The following is a 20,547-nucleotide window of genomic DNA, read 5'->3' as shown; positions in this document are numbered from 1 at the left end:
ACCTGAAATGTATCTGAAAACAAACCTGAAAACTAGCTAATCAACATAAGCAGTATAAGCTACATTCAGCTTTTCATGGAAAAAGCCATACTTGTTTTCTTCAAATTGTTTTGATGCTGTACACTGATCAAGTGGGATACACCGTGAACTACTGACCAACAGTCCAGATTAATCCATCTGACTGTGCCTTCAAAGCAACCAACTCAATTGCCTACAGTCTGCCGAGGAGATGCTAATATCAGGAAAATCACGTCAAGGGGGATAGAACAGTACTAGAAGAGCGGGCTTCTTTGATGCCTCGTGAGCTGAAATCATGAAGTTCAAGTAGGGAGAGGAGAAATACTTTAAGGTCACAGCTATGCCCAGGCACGCAAAAGTAGCCATAACAGTTATTTTAAAAGAACAAACTAAATCTGATTCAATTTAGATCAGCTCTTGCTGTTAGAAGTCTGATATCACTTAAATACTGATCGTTACTGTTGGTCATGGTTAATTAAATGGTTGTTCCTCCAGTGGTGTTTATAAGGTCCATGGCTAATAACTTACCACATGGAGGGCTGGACCATGTGTCAAAAGACAGTCAAGCAGCAAACAGACTGTCAGAAAAACAGGAAAGCCAAGGCAGAGACAAAAGAAAACACAGATTTTCCCATTACATTCCTCTGCAAACTCAACCCAAAACTATGATTCTAAGTATTAATGATTCTATGATAATTGCAGTTCTTTTTTCTCAAAGAGAGGCTCAATTAACCTTCCCACTTGGTAGAATGTCTTTAATTCAGACTATACACCAAAGAATTCCTGAAATTTTGCTATCCAATTACAAAACACAGACAGAAGTGTAAAAAACTAAGGCTGAGAAAGAGTTAAAGGAGAAAATACAGTTGTCAAGAAGAAATTTTTAAAAACAAATATTCAGTCAAAGAAATTTAAAAAGATGGAACAAATAACAAAAAGACTTTTCTGAACACTGTGCCAAGATTCTGTTATCTGGGCAAAGACAAGACCAATAGTTGAAGAAGAAAAAGCGGGGAAAAACTACTTTATGAACCTCATGTAAGTTCACAGAAAGTTATGAAAACCCTGGGCTTGGAACTTCAGTTTGGGGTACAGACCAAGGAACCTGTCCAACTACATGATGATAAAGTAGGACTTCTCTCTACATGAGGGAAAGTAGGAAATGTTATTCTACATATGATCAGAGACAAGAGAATTTGGATTCAAAATCCACCGTAAATTAGTCGCTTTGGTCCAGAACAATATGAGGAAGATTTTAGCAGAGGGAGATACTGCAGACATGAAGACAGACTGACATGGAGGTAAAAGACAGACAGATAAAGAAAGGCTTCGGAGTTTAAGAAATCACCAGTTCAACTAGTAGTTGTACTGGAGTTGCACTGATTTGTCTCAATACAAAAGTATTTTGTACCAGGGACTGAGAAATTAATTCAAAGTAAGTTGAGACCTAGTCATGAGTTTATGTGATCAGTAAGAGTGGAAAGTGAACAAAGAGAGGTCAGTAAGATCCTGAATACATACCCACTGAAATCAATGGGAAGTCTTGTAGGATTGATCTAAAGTGGCCTAAAGTGTTAAAAAAAAAAAAAAATCCATACTAATGTTAACATACTGGCAATAACAGTATGGATAAAAAAAAATATTAGAGAGAAAAGATGAAGGTTAGAAAGTGAATGTGCAGGGGTAGTCCCCAGAGAAGGAAAATCACTTGGGAAAAAATGCCATATTCACATAGTGGACAGCAGCAGCAAAACCATCTTTGCTTGGAAGCAAATGCAAGTTTCAGACCAGATCAGGGTTCTCAAACAGACCCAGCTGTGATGGCAGGTGTATCCACAGGAAATAACAGGTTTTGACCAAAACAACCACCAATACTGTATTTTTCTGAGGACTGCGTGATCATGTAATGGCTATGTAGAAAGACTCTAACACCCACAAGTAGCCCAAAGGCTGCACTTCAAAATCACAGGTTTATGCTCAGATCGCTACAACCACAGTGCTAAAGATTCCACTGGAACCAGTGGCAAAAACTTTCATCAGGAGAAGTATGGAGGTCATTAATTACAGGGCAAGCTTAGATCCTGGAATAAGAAAAAGTTACTGCTAGACTCAAATCACTGAAGCTCTGAGCAACCTGGTCTAACCTTGTAGCTGACCCTGCTTTGAGCAGGAAGCTCAACTAGAGACCTCCTGAGGTCCTTTCCAAGCTGAGCTATCCTATGATCCTAAGAGTACCGCTGTATGACCAAAAATGAGCCTAACTCCACTCTCAGCAATATGCTTGAGTATAAATAGTGTTGTTTATTTTTGTTTTCCTACCAATTTACAATATGCTGAAGCAGGTATGAGATGACTAATAAATTACACCTTTTATGTAGGCAAAGCAAATGGAAAGCTAAGTTATCTGCGTATCTCAAACATAAGAATTTTGAAAGTAACTGATGATGGTACAAGTAAAAATCTACAAAATACTTTTTGTGGACTTGAAGGTGTCTTGATGGAATTTTAAACACTTTACACTTCTTTTCAAACACAAATAACAGGAATTATACAGTAGAAATAATGAATGGCAAAATTATAGCACATTGATCTGTATACATTAGGGTAAGATCGGTGTCTGAAATGGGATCTTCAAGAAAAAGCAGAACTGCAAGAGCTGTTCCTAAATTTTGGAATCTGACCTGGCGAGATTTCTCATGTCTTGAAATCTCACAAGACATCTGTCTTGATCTAAATTCTCACAGACCTTCTGGGAACACCTGTTCACAGAACTGCATTTTAAGAGATTGTTGTATGAAGACAGTAGTGAACTCGCTAACCAGAAAACGTGTTCATCAGGGGAAAAAAGAAGTCTTGATTTCTCAAAATCGAAGTCTTTTCATGTGAACATACACCACAGTTCCTAGAGAGCAGCTTTACTACATCATAGATGGAATTTCTGATTAAAAGCAGCCAGACCCTCTCATTGCAAACAGTTATCGCCTAATGCTGGGAGCCTTTGCTTGCATTCAGGGAAACAGAGGTTCACATCCTGCCTGAGACAGATCAGGACTTTAATCTGTCTCCCACATACATCCCAGACATATGCCCTAATTATCGAACCATTCTTGCTGGGGGCAAATAAGCCTCCCTACTCCCTAGTCTTTTCAGGAGAGAAAAAAAATCTTGTGTTAATGTTGTCCCAGTTTGGAACCGAAACAATTTTCGAAACCGAAAAACCTTTCGTGGGTGGGGAAAACCATTTCACACCCAACTCTATTTTTAGAGTTTAAGCTGCAATATGTGTCCACAGACAGTCAATGACAGAAAAATCACAACTGCCAAATTTTATCAACACAAGCGTGTGAGTCTAATCCAGAGTTTCTTGAGCAGTAAATACCAGATGTTGATACAACGAGGTCCATCTATCTTTGTATCCCATCTTCAACAATATCCTGTTGCAAAGGCATGCTTGTAGGAGTGTAAGAAACATACCATGCACAGAGTGATCTTTCTTCAGTATAACTCCTCTACTTTCAGTAATCATTTTAGAGACTTCCTGCGAGAAAGGTAAATCCCCTGAATTGGCCATAGCTGGGCAGGGGAAGAACGATTTTTTTCAGGGGTTTGGGAGGGGGGTGGGGGTGTGGTATTTTGGGGTTTGGTTTGGTTTGTTTTGTTTCAACTGATTACATCTAGTGATCTGTCTACGTCCTGATGCTTGCAGCCTGGTAGCACTTGCAATTTCAACCTAATTTATGAAAATGCTGTTCAAATAAATAATTCTTAATTGTGGAATAAAAATTTGTACAAGGAGTTTGTCGTCTTCAATACCCCCACATCATCTCCATCTTTGCAGACAATGTCATCACAGAGTGAGCTGGATCACCCTAAAGATCAGCCAGCATTCATGCCATGAATAGCATGAAGGGCAATTGAGGTGAGTCAATATTGATTTACTGACATAACAAAACTACAGAAATGTTTATGTTAAGAGTAACACAGACACACACTTACACTACACACATTGTATCAAAGGAACACTTTCAAATGACACTTAAGTAAATATCTTTCAGATGGAAGCAACAATTATTTTCAACCGGGTGGGACTCGGACCAAATGACCAAAAGATAAAAGATCTTTAGCACATAGACGTGCCCCAAGAATGAATCTGTTCCCCAGAAAAAGTAGTGTTAGGAAGGTGCTGACAACTTTGGAGTCTGTCCCAGTAAGTTAACCCTCTCTCTAAGTGGGAAGGGGAAATCCCCCGTGATTTCTGCAGTCCAACACTTCATATTGATTAAAAAAAAGAAAGAAGAAAATCACTTCCAAATTCAGTTGATGTACGTTTTAGAGCCAAAATCAAACATAAATGCATGAGTTAATGTTGTGATCCCAGAAAAATTTTATCTTTAAACAATATGAACACAAGCCATTTCTCCCACCCTTTCCATCCAGCAGCTTCTTCACTCAGTTCTTTGATTCATAGCTCTAAACTTTTACTTGAACTATATAAATAGCTGGTAAAAGAATTACCAACCACATGGATCAGCTTTTAAATAGGAACATGACACTGCCAGTGAGTTATACAACTGCTTGCGAGACAGCAGTGAACTGCTCGATATCAGATTCCTAGGATCTATTCCTGACTCTCGGAGAAGAGTGTGGTCTACTGGCTAATGATAATATAGTCAGTGCAATGAATTTAGCACATTTATCCTGGAGGCACTGCTGTCAGCTGAATGAAACTTGGTTCTGTCCAAGCCTCTCCATTTTGCTACATGTATAAAGTAAGAACTAATGTCGAGCAAAAGAAACATTGTTCCACAGTAACAGTTATACAATACATAAAGATTCTGAAATTTCTTCATGAAGCAGAATAAAACAGAGTGTTGTTTCCTGGCCACAGGCCCAGGGCATCTCCTCTTAAAGCACATCTCATAACTGGGTACTGCTGGTGTCAGATATGCCAGTTTCCCACAAAAGGTATAGCACTGTCACACTGCTATAGTTAGAGAAGGTTTTTATTCCAAGTTTAAGTTTTTATAACAATAGAGAAGAAAAAACATCTTGTTCTATTTATGAACATTACAGTAATGCAATTTATTATAATTCTTAAATAACATTAAGCTGAAAGATAACACATGAAAGCTGTTACCTGAATTGTGTCGGGCAATATACCCAAGCGCCCAAGATGCAGCTTCTTTGACTCCAGGGTCAAAATCTTCCAAGCAAACCACAAGCATTTCCAGTGCTCCACACTGGACTATTGCCTGAGCTAGCTGAGGAGAATGCTTACCAACTGCTCTTAGCACAAATGCAGCTGCTTTCTTGTAGAAACGCTATACAAATTAGGAAAAAAAAAAAAGCTTTTACTAACATTAAGTAGTTCAAAGCATAATACAGTACAGACATGCATAAATTAGACTTTTTTAGTAGCAGCAATCTCTCATACAGATCCAAATAAGGACCACCAGACATCACACAATGAACCTACAGTCCTTCTTTGAGACAGCTTATGATCTAAAATTTGCAGTAAGTGCATAAACAAACAGAAAAAAATGAGAGGGCTAAGAGGATATGGGGAAAAGATAATAGTCTAGATAAGTCTGTTTGTTTAAGTGAGTAGTGAACGATAAGAGCTTCAAAAACAATAGCTCTTAACATATTTAACCAGATTACACAGGTTATGCAGGGCAAGCTCCTAAAATAATTCTACCCATCTGTGACACTTGCAAGGTTTCACAATTTCTAACCTATAAGCCCTCACAACATCTCTATGAGAAAACATTGTTTACATTTACAAACAGGAAACTGAGACACAGAGAATTACATCCAAGAAAAGGTTTAGGATCTGAATCCTGAAATACCTGAATGCTGCCTAAGCCCACAGCTAAGGTCCTGAGAACCCATCCCACCAAACACCCAACACTGGATGACCCTCGGTTTTGACCAGGCAGCCTGCAATTTTACTCCTACATGCATCCAGAAACAGTTCACTTTCAACAGGACTAAGCACCTTGGCACCCCTGTCATAAATTCAAGCAAAATCCAAGCATTTGTCTCAGTTCTACACATCTCTGTCAGTGTCGGACCAAATACATGTTTTAAGCATATTTATAATGTATGATGCTGCACACATGGGGTTCCATGTAAATTGCAGTGGTAGTTGTAGCCTCTTCTAAAAGCACAAAGTCTTCCCCCCAAAAGTCACGTTTCAGTCTCCTCCTCCAGTTTCATAACTATATTTGGGATGTGGAAACTGAAGATTAAATTTCTTCCCCTGCCTTACAGTTTCAAAATCCAGAGCCCAGTTAAAGTATTCCGGCCAGTGACAACTGTGTTGAGAGAAAGCCAGTTCCCCACCCTCGTGAAGCCACGATGCAGCAATGAGTGCAAGATTCATTGGGACACAAGTGATCTACTGCTACATCCATGTGCCAAGAGTATTCTCTCCAGCCTGGCAGTTGACAGATCATCCCAATAGACAAGCTCTAGAGAGTTCTCTCTCTATGTGCTAGCTGGCTTGAATTTTATTCCAAGATGCCTGATTCTCCCCTGCTCTGCACAGGGAGCCTAAGCATTTCACACTGATAGATTCCTACTGTCAAGGTACCCAAAACTTTAACAATACCAAGCCCACATCCCTTTTGGATCAAGTCCAGAGAAACAAAGAACCACGTGAGTGCTTTTGTGCATCCTGTGAGGTGCCCAAACACCTTCAAAAGTCTGATCTAAAACACTAAGGTACAGCAACAGAGGAATATCTGCAACGGCTCCACACAAAGTAAAATGGACCCAGGCCCACTGCCTGGCCCAGAGGGAAAGTGACACAGCACACCACATCCATCCACCTAAACTCCCCTTCCCCCAAAACACCATGGCCTCATCTATACTACTGGAAACCATCCCTTGCCTTGTGCTATCCCCTAAGCCATGTCCTGGCATTACCAAGTAGTTTGATGGTTGGCATTGGCTAAAACCACATCAGAGAACATGTTAATGATTAAAGAGCACAGTCATCTTCCAGTGCTCAAACGTATGCACCAACCTTCCTTAGTTTACCAGTGCTGATACAATTCCTCAACACCAAAAATCCAGTCTTCTAAGTTAAGGCCTACAAGCAGGTACATTAAACATATTTTACAAGCAAAGCATTAAACATCGCTTAGGGGGAACAGAAGTTAAGGGAAACAGTACAGACAAACAGCCAAATCCCCAGCTAATGCAAGTTACTGTAAGTTTTGCTGAACTCAAATGAGCTATAGAGACTATACACCAGTATATGTCTGTGCAAATATGGGTATGTTATTTCTGTTAAGTAATTATGCCCTTGGCAAAGAAAAACACTTCTTTGTTTTTATTATTCAAAACACATTTATTTACCAACAAACCATATTTACAGGCATAGTCAGAACACACTGTAAAACTGTATTTTGTTCAGTTTAATTGACAAAACATTGATCTGGGATGTGACCCTGTAACTGTTCTCCATAAATCAGTAGAATCAGTATTTATTGCATGCTCAAAGTATCTCCTCCTTAAATATATATGTTGATACACAAAGAGTGAGTGGAATGGAAACTTGGGGGCAGGGGGGGGATGGACAGATGACAGACCTATGGGAAGTAACAAACTGCACGCATTGCTAAACTCTGCATGAACTGGATAATGAGTTTCCTTCACTTGCCCTCAGTCACCAAGGCATAGTAGGCTTTCCATGACCCCACGCTAATCTTGCTGCTGCCCAAGTGATTCTGAATTACAGCCATCTCGATGTAATGACAGCACAGGCAGTAACATGGAAGAGATAAATCAGGGTACTCAAGCTAATTTAGTGAGGGCTTTGATTTGTAGCAAGGGGGTGGTTCCAACTCAAAAACAGAGGATGAAGAGTTTTGTTCCCCTTCTTCCCTTAAAAATAGAAATAACCAAAATGGTTATACATTTGTCGAACTAAAATGTTAACTTTCTTTCCATGCTATATCAGTATCCTGACATCAAGGTTTTTCTTTGGCTTTTTTTGTTACAGATAAATTGTATAGGCAATGTCCAGATAACGCACAAAAAATCTGCAATGAGTACTTACATTTATGTTTTTCTCAAAAGATTGAAAATGAAAATATATAGTTTTCCAAATTATATTTCCATTGAAATCCTACTTCTCCTAAATCTAATAAATCAAAACTGCAACCTAAGTATGGCTGCAATATCAATGCACTTCACTCTCAGCTGTCTCTTCTTCCAGTTATTAGGAACATTATTTGAAAGTATTTCTGTTAATTTAGGTTAGGATCACTGGAATAGCAAAGCTGGAATATATGCAAAGCCTGAAGAAAAATGGCAAGAAGGGAGAAAGAAACCACCAGATTTATTTGCATTGCAATTGTGACAATTTGTTGTTGTTGTTTTTTTGACAAATACAAAGATGAAAACCTTTTGGTGTATTTTCCTGTGGCAATGGTTTGATATTTCTCATGCTACAAATTTCCAAAAGGCTATATTTGGAGATGTTAAATATTTCATTACAGAAGTTCATTTTTGTTATATGTATTTTACAAGTGTTTGGTATTATCAACAAGTCCTAGTCAATTATCACTACAACTTTCAAATCATCTTATTTTTAAAGAGGGACCTTTTATAGAGGATCACTCAACATTTCAAAAACATAGTGCCACAAATAGTTCGTGGGTTTTTTTTATAGTGCACTAAAAGGTAAGATGATATTTTGAAGTCAAATTTATTTAAAGTCAAACTTGGGCACACAATACATATTGGTCTCTCAGGAGTTCAAACATACAGGCTGTCTCTGACTTCAGTACATTTATTGCTATATTAGAATAACAGCAGATAGCTGATAGAGAAAGATTTCCCTTTCCCTGTGCAGTAGTTAAAAAAAAAAAAGATTACTTAAGAAAACAATGATGCCTTACATTCTGCTCAGACAATGAACACACGAGATGTGGAAGAATGTTTCCCTTCACGACTGCCTCTGCCAGGGCATCGTTATAATTGGCAAGTCTCCCAAGTGCCAAAGCAGCAGTCTGTTGAATAGTTGGGACGACATCCAGCAAAAGAGGTCTCAGCAAAGACATTACACCTGTGTTATTCCAGGAAGAGAAAAGCTGATTTGGTAAGCAGGAATTTTTCTAAATATTTGCCTTTATTCATAAAAACCTATTAAATTACTCTTCCAGGTAATAAGAACTTGTAGGAAATCCAGGTGTTTCTCTGAAATGAAGTCGGTGCTTGGATAGCACTGCTGATGCATAGCAATGTTTCTGCCCATTTTTCATAGGTACAAAACACTTCTGAAATATAAAAAAAAAATCTCAAATGTAGAAATAAGTTATATTCAAACTTCTGTAAAATACATGTGTTAAAGTATACACAAGAAAATACGGTACATTCAAACATATATAAAACACATATGCTAAAGTACGCACAGGAAACTCCATCTGGAGGTTCTGGTGAGCTGACATCGGCATGTCACTCATTCAGCATGCCAACAGATCCTCTCTGCTGAATTATACCAAATTACATTTTATCTATTATAACCAATGATTGATTTGGGGACCAATATCCATAATATATTATACTCCAGACAGAAGAGTTGAAGATTTTCTTATCATGTTATTATTTATGACATACATTCACTGACCAGTCCACAATGTATCAGTTAAACATGAAAGAATGCAAAAGTCCGTTATCTAAGGTGATCTTATAATATGTACTTGAAATTATAGGTAAGGTAAGCAGCCACGACATAAACCATTAGCAGTTACAGCTTAAGAAAGTCCTTATATCGATGAACATCTGGCTAAAAATAGGAAGGAGGAGTAAACTTTCCATTCTTGTAGTAGGAAGGAGGAAGTCACAGTGCAGGAAGTCTTCAGGCCTCCATGATGGGACATGTGCCATTCACTATTCATCTCTGATCTGGAACAGGGCATGAACAGTGAGGTGAGACTTTGCTGGTGACTCAAGAGTTATTCAAGGTAGTCCAAGGAGGTAAACTGTAGGGAACTAGAGACTGAATGACTGGATAACAAAATGGCAAGTGAAATAGAATACATATGGGGGAGCCAATCCCAACCTCACATATGCAGTGACGGACCCCAAACAGATCACTACCACCCAGGAGAAAGATCTCAATGTTAGAACACACAGTTCCATGAAGATACCAGCTCATTGCACAGTAGCAGAAAAGAAACTTTACCCAGAAAAATATACAGAGCGCGCAGGATTATTTGGAAAGGAATAACAGCCAAAGCAGAGACCATCATTACGTTAATGTATAAATCTATCCTGCATTTAATACCCTCCCCTAGCATACAAGTGGAAAAGATTCAGTGAAAGGCAATAAGGATGACCAAAGATGACCCCTCTGTACGTGGAAGCTCTTCCTCCAGTTAAGATTCTTCAATAGGGATATAAATTAATGTTGTGGTTTGGGCCAAACCGGCCACTGGGCAAACAACAGATGCTCACCCCTACCTCTCTTCAAAGAGAGAGGCAGGAGACAGACTTATGAGTTTGGAAAGAACTGAACCACTTAAACGAAATATTAGTAATCAAATAAAAAGAAAAATAATGAAATATATACAAAACCGTATCAAGCTCCCAAGATGACAATCACATCATCAGCTGGCACTGGGGAAGTCCTAGACTGAGTGATGGACGGGAACCGGATTCTGGATCTGGATTAAAGGTAGATGAACAGAGAGAGTTCTCCTCGGACGCCAGCCATTGAAGAAAGAGGGTTGATGCTTTGATCCCTCAGCTTTTATACTGAGCGTGATGCAGATGGGATGGAATACCCTCATTGGTCAGTTTTGGGTCATCTGTCCTGTCCACTCCTCCCCGCACGTGGGACCCTCTATACTTTTTTGCTTCCAAACCTCCAACAGGGCAAATAAAGTTAGCTGGCCTTGGGTGTTACTGCAGTAAGTATAAGCAAAAGCCTCTCTGCATACCATGCCTTGGCATCAACTATAAACATAGGTCTTATCACACTGAGAACGATCAGTTTCTGCACAATATGCTGATAATTTCAGTAGTTAGAAGAGGCTCAGCTAAAAAGTAAAGTTACTGAACAAAATGGGTCCCATTTTACCTCAAACCAGGACAATGAAATCCACATGGTCACATAAAAAATATGATTTCTAAGGTCCAGGAAGGGAAATTTACTGTATTGCAATTCCTCAAAAGTGTTGTCCCTGTACCAGCCAGCTGCATGAATTAATACCTCTGAGGTTTATACCTCCGAGCTAAAGCAATGCTCTTTGCAGATGCAAAAGTGCTACAACAGAACACCAAACACTCAGAGCTACAGTCAAACTCCCTATCAGCTGTCTCACCTCTTTCCACTACTTTTTTTTTTTTGCTAACAAAATAAAGATTTAGCTGGGTGAATGTGGAAGAAAGCAAGACTTCCTAGGGCTCGTGCCATTATAAGCACTGAACAAAGGTCTTTCAGTGCAACAGTTCCACAACAGTGGGATCAGAGCCTAATGGCAGATGACACCCAGGTGTTGAACAGGCACACCATGACAAGGAAAAACTAAATGCCTTAGAGCAAGAAATAGTCCAAAGGGATGCAGGCTATAACAAGTTACACCTATAGCATACTTCTATATAGAAGGGCTCTCTGAAAAGAAAAAAAAAATTGAGCAGCAGTGTAATTCTCACAGAGAACATATATTTTAAATTAAAACCAAATTGCTCCCAGCAAGAAGAAAATAGCCTAATAATCTATAGATGGCTCTGAAAGAGTGCTGGGGGGGGTAAAACTAACCACGGAGGCCATGCTGACCACTAATGAATTTGTTCTGGGAAGGTCAATACTCCAGACAGAAGCTGCACTGCCAGGAGAGGTACAGCCTCCCAGGATGTTCACAAGTCAAAACAACGCAAGTCTCAGGGGGGCAACACAGTAAAAGGAGAAGAGTGAAATGATCTTGTGATGTCTGAATAGCACTACAGAAGCACCAAAAATGAGTCTGTAACATGCATTAATTGAACAGGTACATGCAGAACCTATGGAAATAGGTCTGTAGTATAGCTGGGGCCTGCTCACACTTCTATCAAAGCCACTGGGAGCTGGAAGAGGCCTCCTGTGCACCAACAGACAAAAGCTAAACCCTCCAGTATTGTAAGATCAATGTGAATTCATTTAGCACTTTGCAGAAATCACTACTTCAGAATGTGGTCATCATACTGACATCTTCTCACGAACTCTCCCAAATAGCAGGTGTGGTCTCACTAGCAAGTTAGCTTCATATCAAAACGTACTAAGTACTTTATATGACAAATTAAAAGTTAAAATTAAAAAAAACCCAAACATGTGAGTTGGTGCCAACCTCATATATCATCTTTAGTGACCTATCTTCTGGCAAGTCACCTGCACCCGCCATGAGAGTGTGTTTTCTTGTCCTTCCCTCTAACATCAGTTACATGGTGAAATAGCTGCTGAAATTCCTAGGGTGACCTCATGCTCTTCTGACTCTTAACATTTAAGTTATTTCAGTAAAGCAGGAACAGTTAGAAGTAGTAAACTTGTATTTAGTGTACAGATAACACATTCGAGCCTTTAAGTTGAGATAATATGGAAACAAGATTATTTAATAAACAAGAAAAAAATAAAAAGCTTTACTGCTTTACTGATCTAAAAGATACTGTTAGAAGTGGTTGGGGGAAAAAAAACAGGAATGTTTTTTTGCAGTGTTCCTGATCTTAGAAAAGCCACCAGCCTGATGGGTGGGACATTCAAGCAGGATGTGCCAGACAGTTCAATTCTGGTGATGGTCTCAAAATCCAGTGAAATTTAAACAGATTGGAATCACTTTACCCATGAGCTAGATCCAGACCACGTGACATGTTTCTGCCCCGCATGACATAACTAGACACCGCAAAACGTAAAACCACATTTAAGAAAGTTTATGCTTTGAGTTGTCCCAAATGAGATTTATATCATTTGTATTTTCAAGATTAGCCAATACAAACTTCACTTTTTAAAAAGCCTTGAGCCTGAAAATGCTTTCAAGCAGCATGCCTCCCCATGACCAATACCATGCATTTCATTGCAGTATAAGCCATGTAAAACTCAGTGACATTTAAGTGTCAGCACAAAATGTTCTATCACAAATTATTTTAGCTGATGAAACTGAAGGTGAGGACAGAGACGAAAAGTGAAATGAGAGTTACTGTTTGAAGAAGAGACAGATGTTAAAACAGGGTGGAAAAAAAACCACCACAGTGAATGCACGGAAAATGTTTAGAAATAATAGAAACTGTGCTGATCCCCAAGGAAAATATACTTTCCCAAAGTGGTGTCTGCATGCAAGAAAAGACAGTGAATAAATAACTATCATGACAAGAGCTTTGGTGGAACGAGAAAAAGAAAAATCAATTCCTGTTGCTGTACAAACCTTATATTGACATCAAATTAACTTAGAATTGAGAGGAGTGTATAGGCCTAGATTATGCCTGTTCATTGAACATAATTAAAAGCTTCTACCTCTACTTCCCACCTCCTCTATAATCAGTTTCTTTCTCTGCATCAAGGTGCAATCTATCATCTCTGATTCCTCTGCAAGATCCACTGCTTGAGGAGTTTTCACCATTGGCATGACTTTTACGTCTTCATCAAACTGAGTATTTCTCTCTTTACAGCACTTAAAAAAACAGACAAACAATTCTGAGAGTGTCAAAACAGCTACATAGAGATTATACGGTCTTCCCTAAAACTTCTATAGGAAAACCAAGATGTCCACCTTTCCTTCTATGACTTTTGGAGACAGTGCTGGAAAGGACTGATGTGCCTGACATAGGTGGAGGCTTTCCTGTCCAGCCAGCTCTTTCTCCCAGAGACAGTTGTATTTGGTGAGCTCCTCTATTTGATCTCTTTGTTTCTTTTGACTGTCCTGTCTACAGCAAAGTCTACCCCTCTTCTCCAAAGAGGCCCAAACCAGGATTCCTATCAGCATTTTAAATTACACTCAAATTTCTTTAACATTATCTTAAGGCAGGAAAATAGGTAAGAACCTTCCAACAACTTCCTTTTACCTCTACTGTTCACTCAAGTGAACAGGGCCATACAGAGCAGGGAGTAGCAATGTCTTGCTGCCAAAAACTTTAGTAGAACTCTTTGGTGGTCTTCTAAATAAGTCTCTTGTGACAGAAGTAGGAAATTCATTAAGTCTAATTCAAAGGCAGCAACACAGAATGTAAACTACAAAATAAGGCATTTAGACCATTGGACTAGATTTGTTTTGGAAGAGTTCCCACTAGCAACTCAGAAACAGAGTAACAAAGAATTACTGCCAAGTATTCTCTCTTGCATCACGGAACCTTGACTGACCTTGGACAAGGAACGATTCCCCTTTCTATCCTCAGTTTCCCACTCAGATTTGTTTCAAAGAATGACACACTTTAGAAGCTGAATCACCCTTATACACACTTCTCAAGTGGCGCTGTTGTGCGCTGGCCTGATGCACTTCCTTTTAGTAAGCAAGTACTGGCTGATGCCTATCGGGGGGACAGGACGGGGACAGGGGACACAACCAACTAAAAGAAACCACTCACAGCTTCAAAGTTTTTTCATTCCAAGTTTTTGTAGCCAAACAGTTACTATTCTGGATATAGCAATCTTCACTTGGTCATTTTGATTTCTTGGGGAAAACCACTGGGAAATCAGGCAGAATTGCTCCACCCCCCCTCCCACCCCTGACAAACCTTTGTCAAACTTGACTAGTCACAAGTCAGAGGAAGCTCACTCTACATTTCAAGTTCTCTCCATTTCTGCACCTGAAGATGATCTCTCCTACCCTATTCTCCTTCCTAAAAAAACCCCCAAAATTTATTTCCATTTTAAAATGTAAATGTGGAAAAAATTCATTCTACGCTGGTGGTGTCTCTGGACACACTCTTATCTTGAAGATGCTGTCCTTCTAATTTACGCTTTGGATCAAATACAATGTTTTCTTCTCATTTTTGTGTGCTACCTATTACAGCAAGAACATTCACCAAGCTAACATTAGCATTCAAGCATTCATCATATCACCTTGATTTTTCAGGGCTCCTGATGTCAAATTCAGCTGATTTAACAAGGAAATAAAATGGAAATTTATTTCTGCCTCACCGCAGCTCCCTATCTTGAACTTCTCTTTCCCAGAAGCAGCATAACAGTGAGCTTCAAGCAGGAGACTTAAAACAAATTTCCCAGAAGAGTAGTGAGAGAGAGAACTTTCACACTCACTCATCTTGACACATCCTCTTCCAGAGACAACGTGGTACACACATCTCAAGTACATACTCCTCAAGTGTGATTCACCCCAAGAAAGGACTCCTCACTGTGACAGTTCCATGCACAACACAACTACAATCCTTCAAATATCAAAGGGAACATATATACAGTTTAGTAACAGAGACTCTGGATAATCAAGTAATTCATACAGCAATTACCAGATGGTGTGGGACACAATGCAGATTCAGTTTGACAGCGGGGCTGGAGATTTCTGAAGGATCAAGGAGCAGTGAGTTTCTCCTCCTTAAAAGCTGATCCAGCTGATCATTTTCCAGACTCTGTTTCTGCATTAATGGAGCAGAACTAACCCTGTTCCAAAAAGAGTGAGTTTCTGTAAATGCCCCTCACAGGGCTAGTTAGTGGCCACCACTCAATCCTTCACAGACACACAAAAACCAAGGTGGTCACAAGAAGCTGCTTCTTTTTAATGGCCACTCTCTAAGATGAGACAGAAGTTCCCAACAAATTCTGGCTTTGAAATTTCTACTTGCAAATCTCCTCTAAACAAGCCAGGAGGCTGAGAAGAGGAGGAATCCTGGAGCGGTTGAGCTTTCAGTTGATAGAGTTACAGAAAAAGCCAGTCCTCCTGCTCCAGCTACATTCACTTTCTCCTTCTCTGTTATCCCTCTGGTACTTTCCTTAATACAGAGCCTCCTTCTTCCCTTCATCAGGCACCACCACATCACCAAGCCTCAGGGAAAGCCACTCTCCTCACTTGATCTACTGCAACTCCAAAGACAACCTTTTGCCTTTTGTGCCACATCACAGACTTCTCTCCCACTTAGCTCAGCAAAGCTTTCAACTCAAAATAAAATTAACAAAAAAAAAAAAACCGTGAATCCTTCACAAGAGTGTGTATAAACTCAAATGTTGAAGATGGGGGCACTGGAGTCTGTCCATGCATATCCACTTGCAAGATCCAGATAGGACAAGAACACAGATGCTTTAAAGGAGCAGCTCTTTTTCTGCAAAACTGACGACAGCCATATACCCTACACACCCTATGTTCCCAGCAGCCTTTCTACAAAGCACTGCACTCTCAGAGCATTCTTTAATATTATTTAAAATGTGGAACTACATCCTGAAATCCCTTCCCAGAGTCTGATCCTCCTTACACACAGTGAAGCATCCAAATATTGCATTTAAAATAGGTACTTTTAAAATATACACACTAGGAAAAAACGAGAAAAGCATAGGCAAAAAGACTCAATGTAATTGGATAAGGGAAATAAATTTGAACAGCCTTTTTCAAAAATAAGGACTCCTAAAACCACCCTAAAGATTTGGAAATACAGCTTTTAAAACCTGTCACCAGTGGAATAGCTCTGGAGCCGGGAGAAAACTAACGCTTATGACATCATCCTTTACCTGCATAAAAACAGACCATGAAGTAGGGGAAAATCTGCCATGACACAAGTGTTTGTGATGAAGCCCAAGTTAGACACAGACAAGCCCTGCCCCCAAGCTACAACCTCTTGGCAACAGGGGTTGTGAGGAACAGATACAGAAGATGCCCAGAGATAACAGGAGGAGAGGACTCAGTCCTGGAGGCAGAGAGTAGCTTGTATACTGGATTGCAAGGCCTCAGAAACTCAGAAGGAGCTTGATACCGGGCAGAATCAAAAGGACACATAAGGCAGGGACCTGTGTTTGGGGTGGGGAGTTTCAACTGGTGGAGTGTGAGGATGGGAAAGGGTCATCTTTTACACTGGCATTTTGGAACTTGACTCCTGGAACCCTGCAGATTGGACGGCAAGTAGATAAGGCAGAGCGACAGAAGTTGAAGCTATCTCTCCAAGATGACAAAAATACCCCAGCAGCAATGAGAAGGAAACCCAGGTGTGCAGGATCCCAGCGCACAGAGTCCCCTGGCAACACACAGGCTGCCAGACCACACAGCCTCAAATTATTTTTTTTTCCATGTTCCAGACAGTTTTCTCTGACTTCCACAGCCATTATGCTTAAGATCAGCCCCAAGAAAGGGGTTAAAGAGCTGATCTTGTAATATCTTTAAAGTCAAAGTTGCTAAACTAAACTGTTTCTTAATCCAAATGATATCCTTAAATACCTTACAAATTAAAAGTGACAATCCCATCACCACAAGCTCTAATGCAAAATAAATAAATAAAAAATTAATTCATACTAGGAAAGAATACAAAAATTAATACCCAGAAGCAATTCAAGTGTTATTCTGATACATTTATTAATGCTGAATTGTAAACGCCTCTCAAACAAAATCAAAACAACACACTATTTCAAAGGGACTATTTATTTACAGAGTGCTGCACTTCACAAAGCAGAATTAGGCCCTCAGTGCCTACCACTCTTAGAACCATACTAGAACCAGTTCAGCTCTTCTCCTAAATTTTTTACAAGACAGAAAGCTGCCTAAACCTCAGTGCAAGAAAGAGAGCTCAAGTTCATCTGCCATTATAATTGAAAATAGTCTATTTCTAGGATTTTAAGTTTTGGAAGGACAACGGGATGTGGGACTCAATAACGCATTCCAGCACCAAACTTCATGAGCTGTAGTTGCCAAATGAATAGGTTTATTTTTAAATAATGTTTAAAATCGTTACTATCAAAGTAGCTTCTCCCATTTTTCAGCAGCCCTCCAGAAACTAGATTTGATAAATTAATTGTCTGCCATTGTTCCAAGTATATATTTACTAAACGGAAAAAGATTATTTTTCCCAAATATCCATTAATAACACATTCAAAGGATGAATCCTGCAGTTTTTGTTCATGGTACTATTTAATCATAAGGAAAAATCTTATCAAAGCCAACCACAGAGCTGGAAAACAGACAGGAATGAGTTCTGACAAAGGAATTTCTCTGATCATTCCTTGCACTTCCCCACCACCAGAAAGCTGCTGAGCTCCCAGCTGCTAACGCCCCAGGACATTCCTGACCGTGACAGAGCCAGTGCCCTGTAAATGTGCCAAAGTCCAGGGCCAGATTCCAGTTCGCCGGTTACAACCACCTTTGGGATCTCTGCTCAGTAGGAAAGGCAGCTTCAGAGCTTTATGAGATACAGAAGCTTCAGAAGAGAGATGCCCTAGGAAAAGGTGGGTTTCCTCTTGACCCTCTCTGACCATCTTTCCTGCTTGACAGTTCCCAACAGTTTTTCTTACAGGTCACACATAGGAGCCTCCACAATAATGGTACCTTGAGGTTTCTCAACAGCAAAGTCAGCATAAGAACTCCCACCTCTGATCCTGGCCGCTTGCTCCCCTCTATGGTGCAGTCTGCCATCTCCTACTCTGCACCAATACCACTGCTAGTACTTGGTTTAATACCAGAGAAGCAGGGCTTATAGTGTAGTCAAGAATTATTTTTTAAACACACCTCCATCTTTCATGATGTTAGCACGGTGTCTAGAGACACCTCCACAAAGAACAAGGCCTCAAACTAGTATTTATTTTCCTTCTAAGATATTAAATATTTATCAAAAGGACTTCTAAAAATGAGACCAAATGCTTTATTCCTTGAGCACCGATCTTTCATTGCTGCCAATGTGAATTATGGATATTCCAGGAATATAAACCAAGGCAAATAATACAAGAGTATACTACAGTACATTTTAAGTGCTCAATTTTGTTCAAATTCAAGTCACTGTGTCATCTTGCCTTCTGCTTCAGTCAGAAATAGACTAAACCCTGACAATATCTGAGATCTGGCTGAAGAACTCTGCAAGGTGCCCCTGACTCCTAAAGCTAATGAATGGAAAATGACAGCAGGTAAAGACTTTCCACATCGTCTTAAAACAGCCACCTCCAAGAAACGAGCCCCCAACCCTTTTATATATGGATTTATACAGAGATACATGTATAGACAGACACCTTTTTTTTTTCCTCAAATCAGTGCTCCAGAGCTCACTATATCAATACCATAAAAGGTATGCCAGTTATCTGCTGGACAGCTATGTCTCAAAATATTTGTGCAAGTCCTTTAAAAAAGGACAAAATCACATTTTATTTGGGGGGGGGGTGTGGGGTGTGTGTTAAAACCCCCTTAATCACATTTCATTTAAGAGAAGGTTTTAAAACCTTCTTAAAATCTAGCACATACAGAGAAAATAAAAAATAACAGCTATCATTTTAATTATAGAACTATGAATGAGACTTAAAGGCACAAGTTGGGGAAGAGGGTAAAATATTTGTGGGCCTCAGCCATTCAAATAAATTATAATAGGAAACACTGTATTTGCAGACATTTCCCTCTTTTCTAGCATCTGAAGAATGATAACCTACACAAATGCACATTTCCACATTACTACCCCAGAGCTGCATCCTTGTAAAGTTAACCTTCAGACCAATGCCAGCTGTGTGCAGAAGAAAGTTTCAGGCCTCCGAACGGATTATTTCTTCTGCACAAGCAACAAATCAGTTCTGAGGTAAAGCTACCAACCAGATTGCATCAAATGATTATTTTAAGAACAAGAAATATAATGTAATTAAAGTTAGCTTGGCACTTTGTTTGCTTTCTTAAAATAGAAACGCTGCCTGAGCGGGATCTCTGTCTGTGAACAGCTAAAAACCAGAACTGTAAAAGGACATAGAAGGACCTCTTCTTACAAATAAGACATAAATTATTCCCACAGCCAAGATGTCCCTTTGGTAAATAGAGATCATTTGTATAAACTACAGCAGTGGCATTAACCATTGAAAGACAGGGGGAAAAAAATTAAGCACAGCGAGGCCTGGTGTCAATGCGTCACTCCCAAAATCAAAGCAAATGTTTCTTTAACAAGAATTTAAGTGATAGGTTTTCAACAAAACCAATTTAATAGACAGTTGTAAATATAACAACCAAAAGCTGAAAGTATTTAGATGATTTGTTTTCTTTTTTGTTTGTTTTCATTGTGTCTCAAAAAGATTGACAGCTTTACTAGATTTGTGAAACAAGTATTAAAAACAAAATCAAGACAAAACAAAACATAATCAATTCATGAATACCATATGGTAAACCAACTATGGATTTATAGCACTTTTTCAATCTGCTTTTCAGGTAATCAATTACTGAGCACTTCTTTTTCCTCTTTTAAGCTCAGGAACTCTGGACAAGCAGAGTGGGTCTGCCAGATGCCAGCAGCACAACAGCTGGTAGAAGTGCTCCCGCAGCTCTCGTTTCTAAAAATGCCCAATTTGGTTCACAACATCCCACGACAGCAATATAACAAAAGCGAAACCCTCCTAAGCTGAGCAAATCTGCTGGGGGGAAAAAAAAAAAAAAAAAAAAA

General features: G+C 39.4%; 1 protein-coding gene across 1 annotated transcript in view; it reads right to left on the bottom strand.

Annotated features, from left to right (window-relative positions):
- The window catches only part of SPAG6 (sperm associated antigen 6), a 38,315-nt gene that overhangs the window by 14,540 nt on the left and 3,228 nt on the right, over positions 1–20,547 (bottom strand). The window contains exons 2-4 of the mRNA XM_009887153.1: positions 13,530–13,673; positions 8,931–9,122; positions 5,156–5,339 (exon numbers count right to left, since the gene is read on the bottom strand). Coding sequence (XP_009885455.1) covers positions 5,156–5,339; positions 8,931–9,122; positions 13,530–13,673 — 520 coding nt within the window. The remainder of the gene's footprint in view (positions 1–5,155; positions 5,340–8,930; positions 9,123–13,529; positions 13,674–20,547) is intronic.

The sequence above is a fragment of the Charadrius vociferus genome, unplaced genomic scaffold (assembly GCF_000708025.1).
Source record: "Charadrius vociferus isolate BGI_N301 unplaced genomic scaffold, ASM70802v2 scaffold126, whole genome shotgun sequence".
Taxonomy (NCBI): domain Eukaryota; kingdom Metazoa; phylum Chordata; class Aves; order Charadriiformes; family Charadriidae; genus Charadrius; species Charadrius vociferus.
This window is presented reverse-complemented; position numbering and strand designations above follow the sequence as displayed.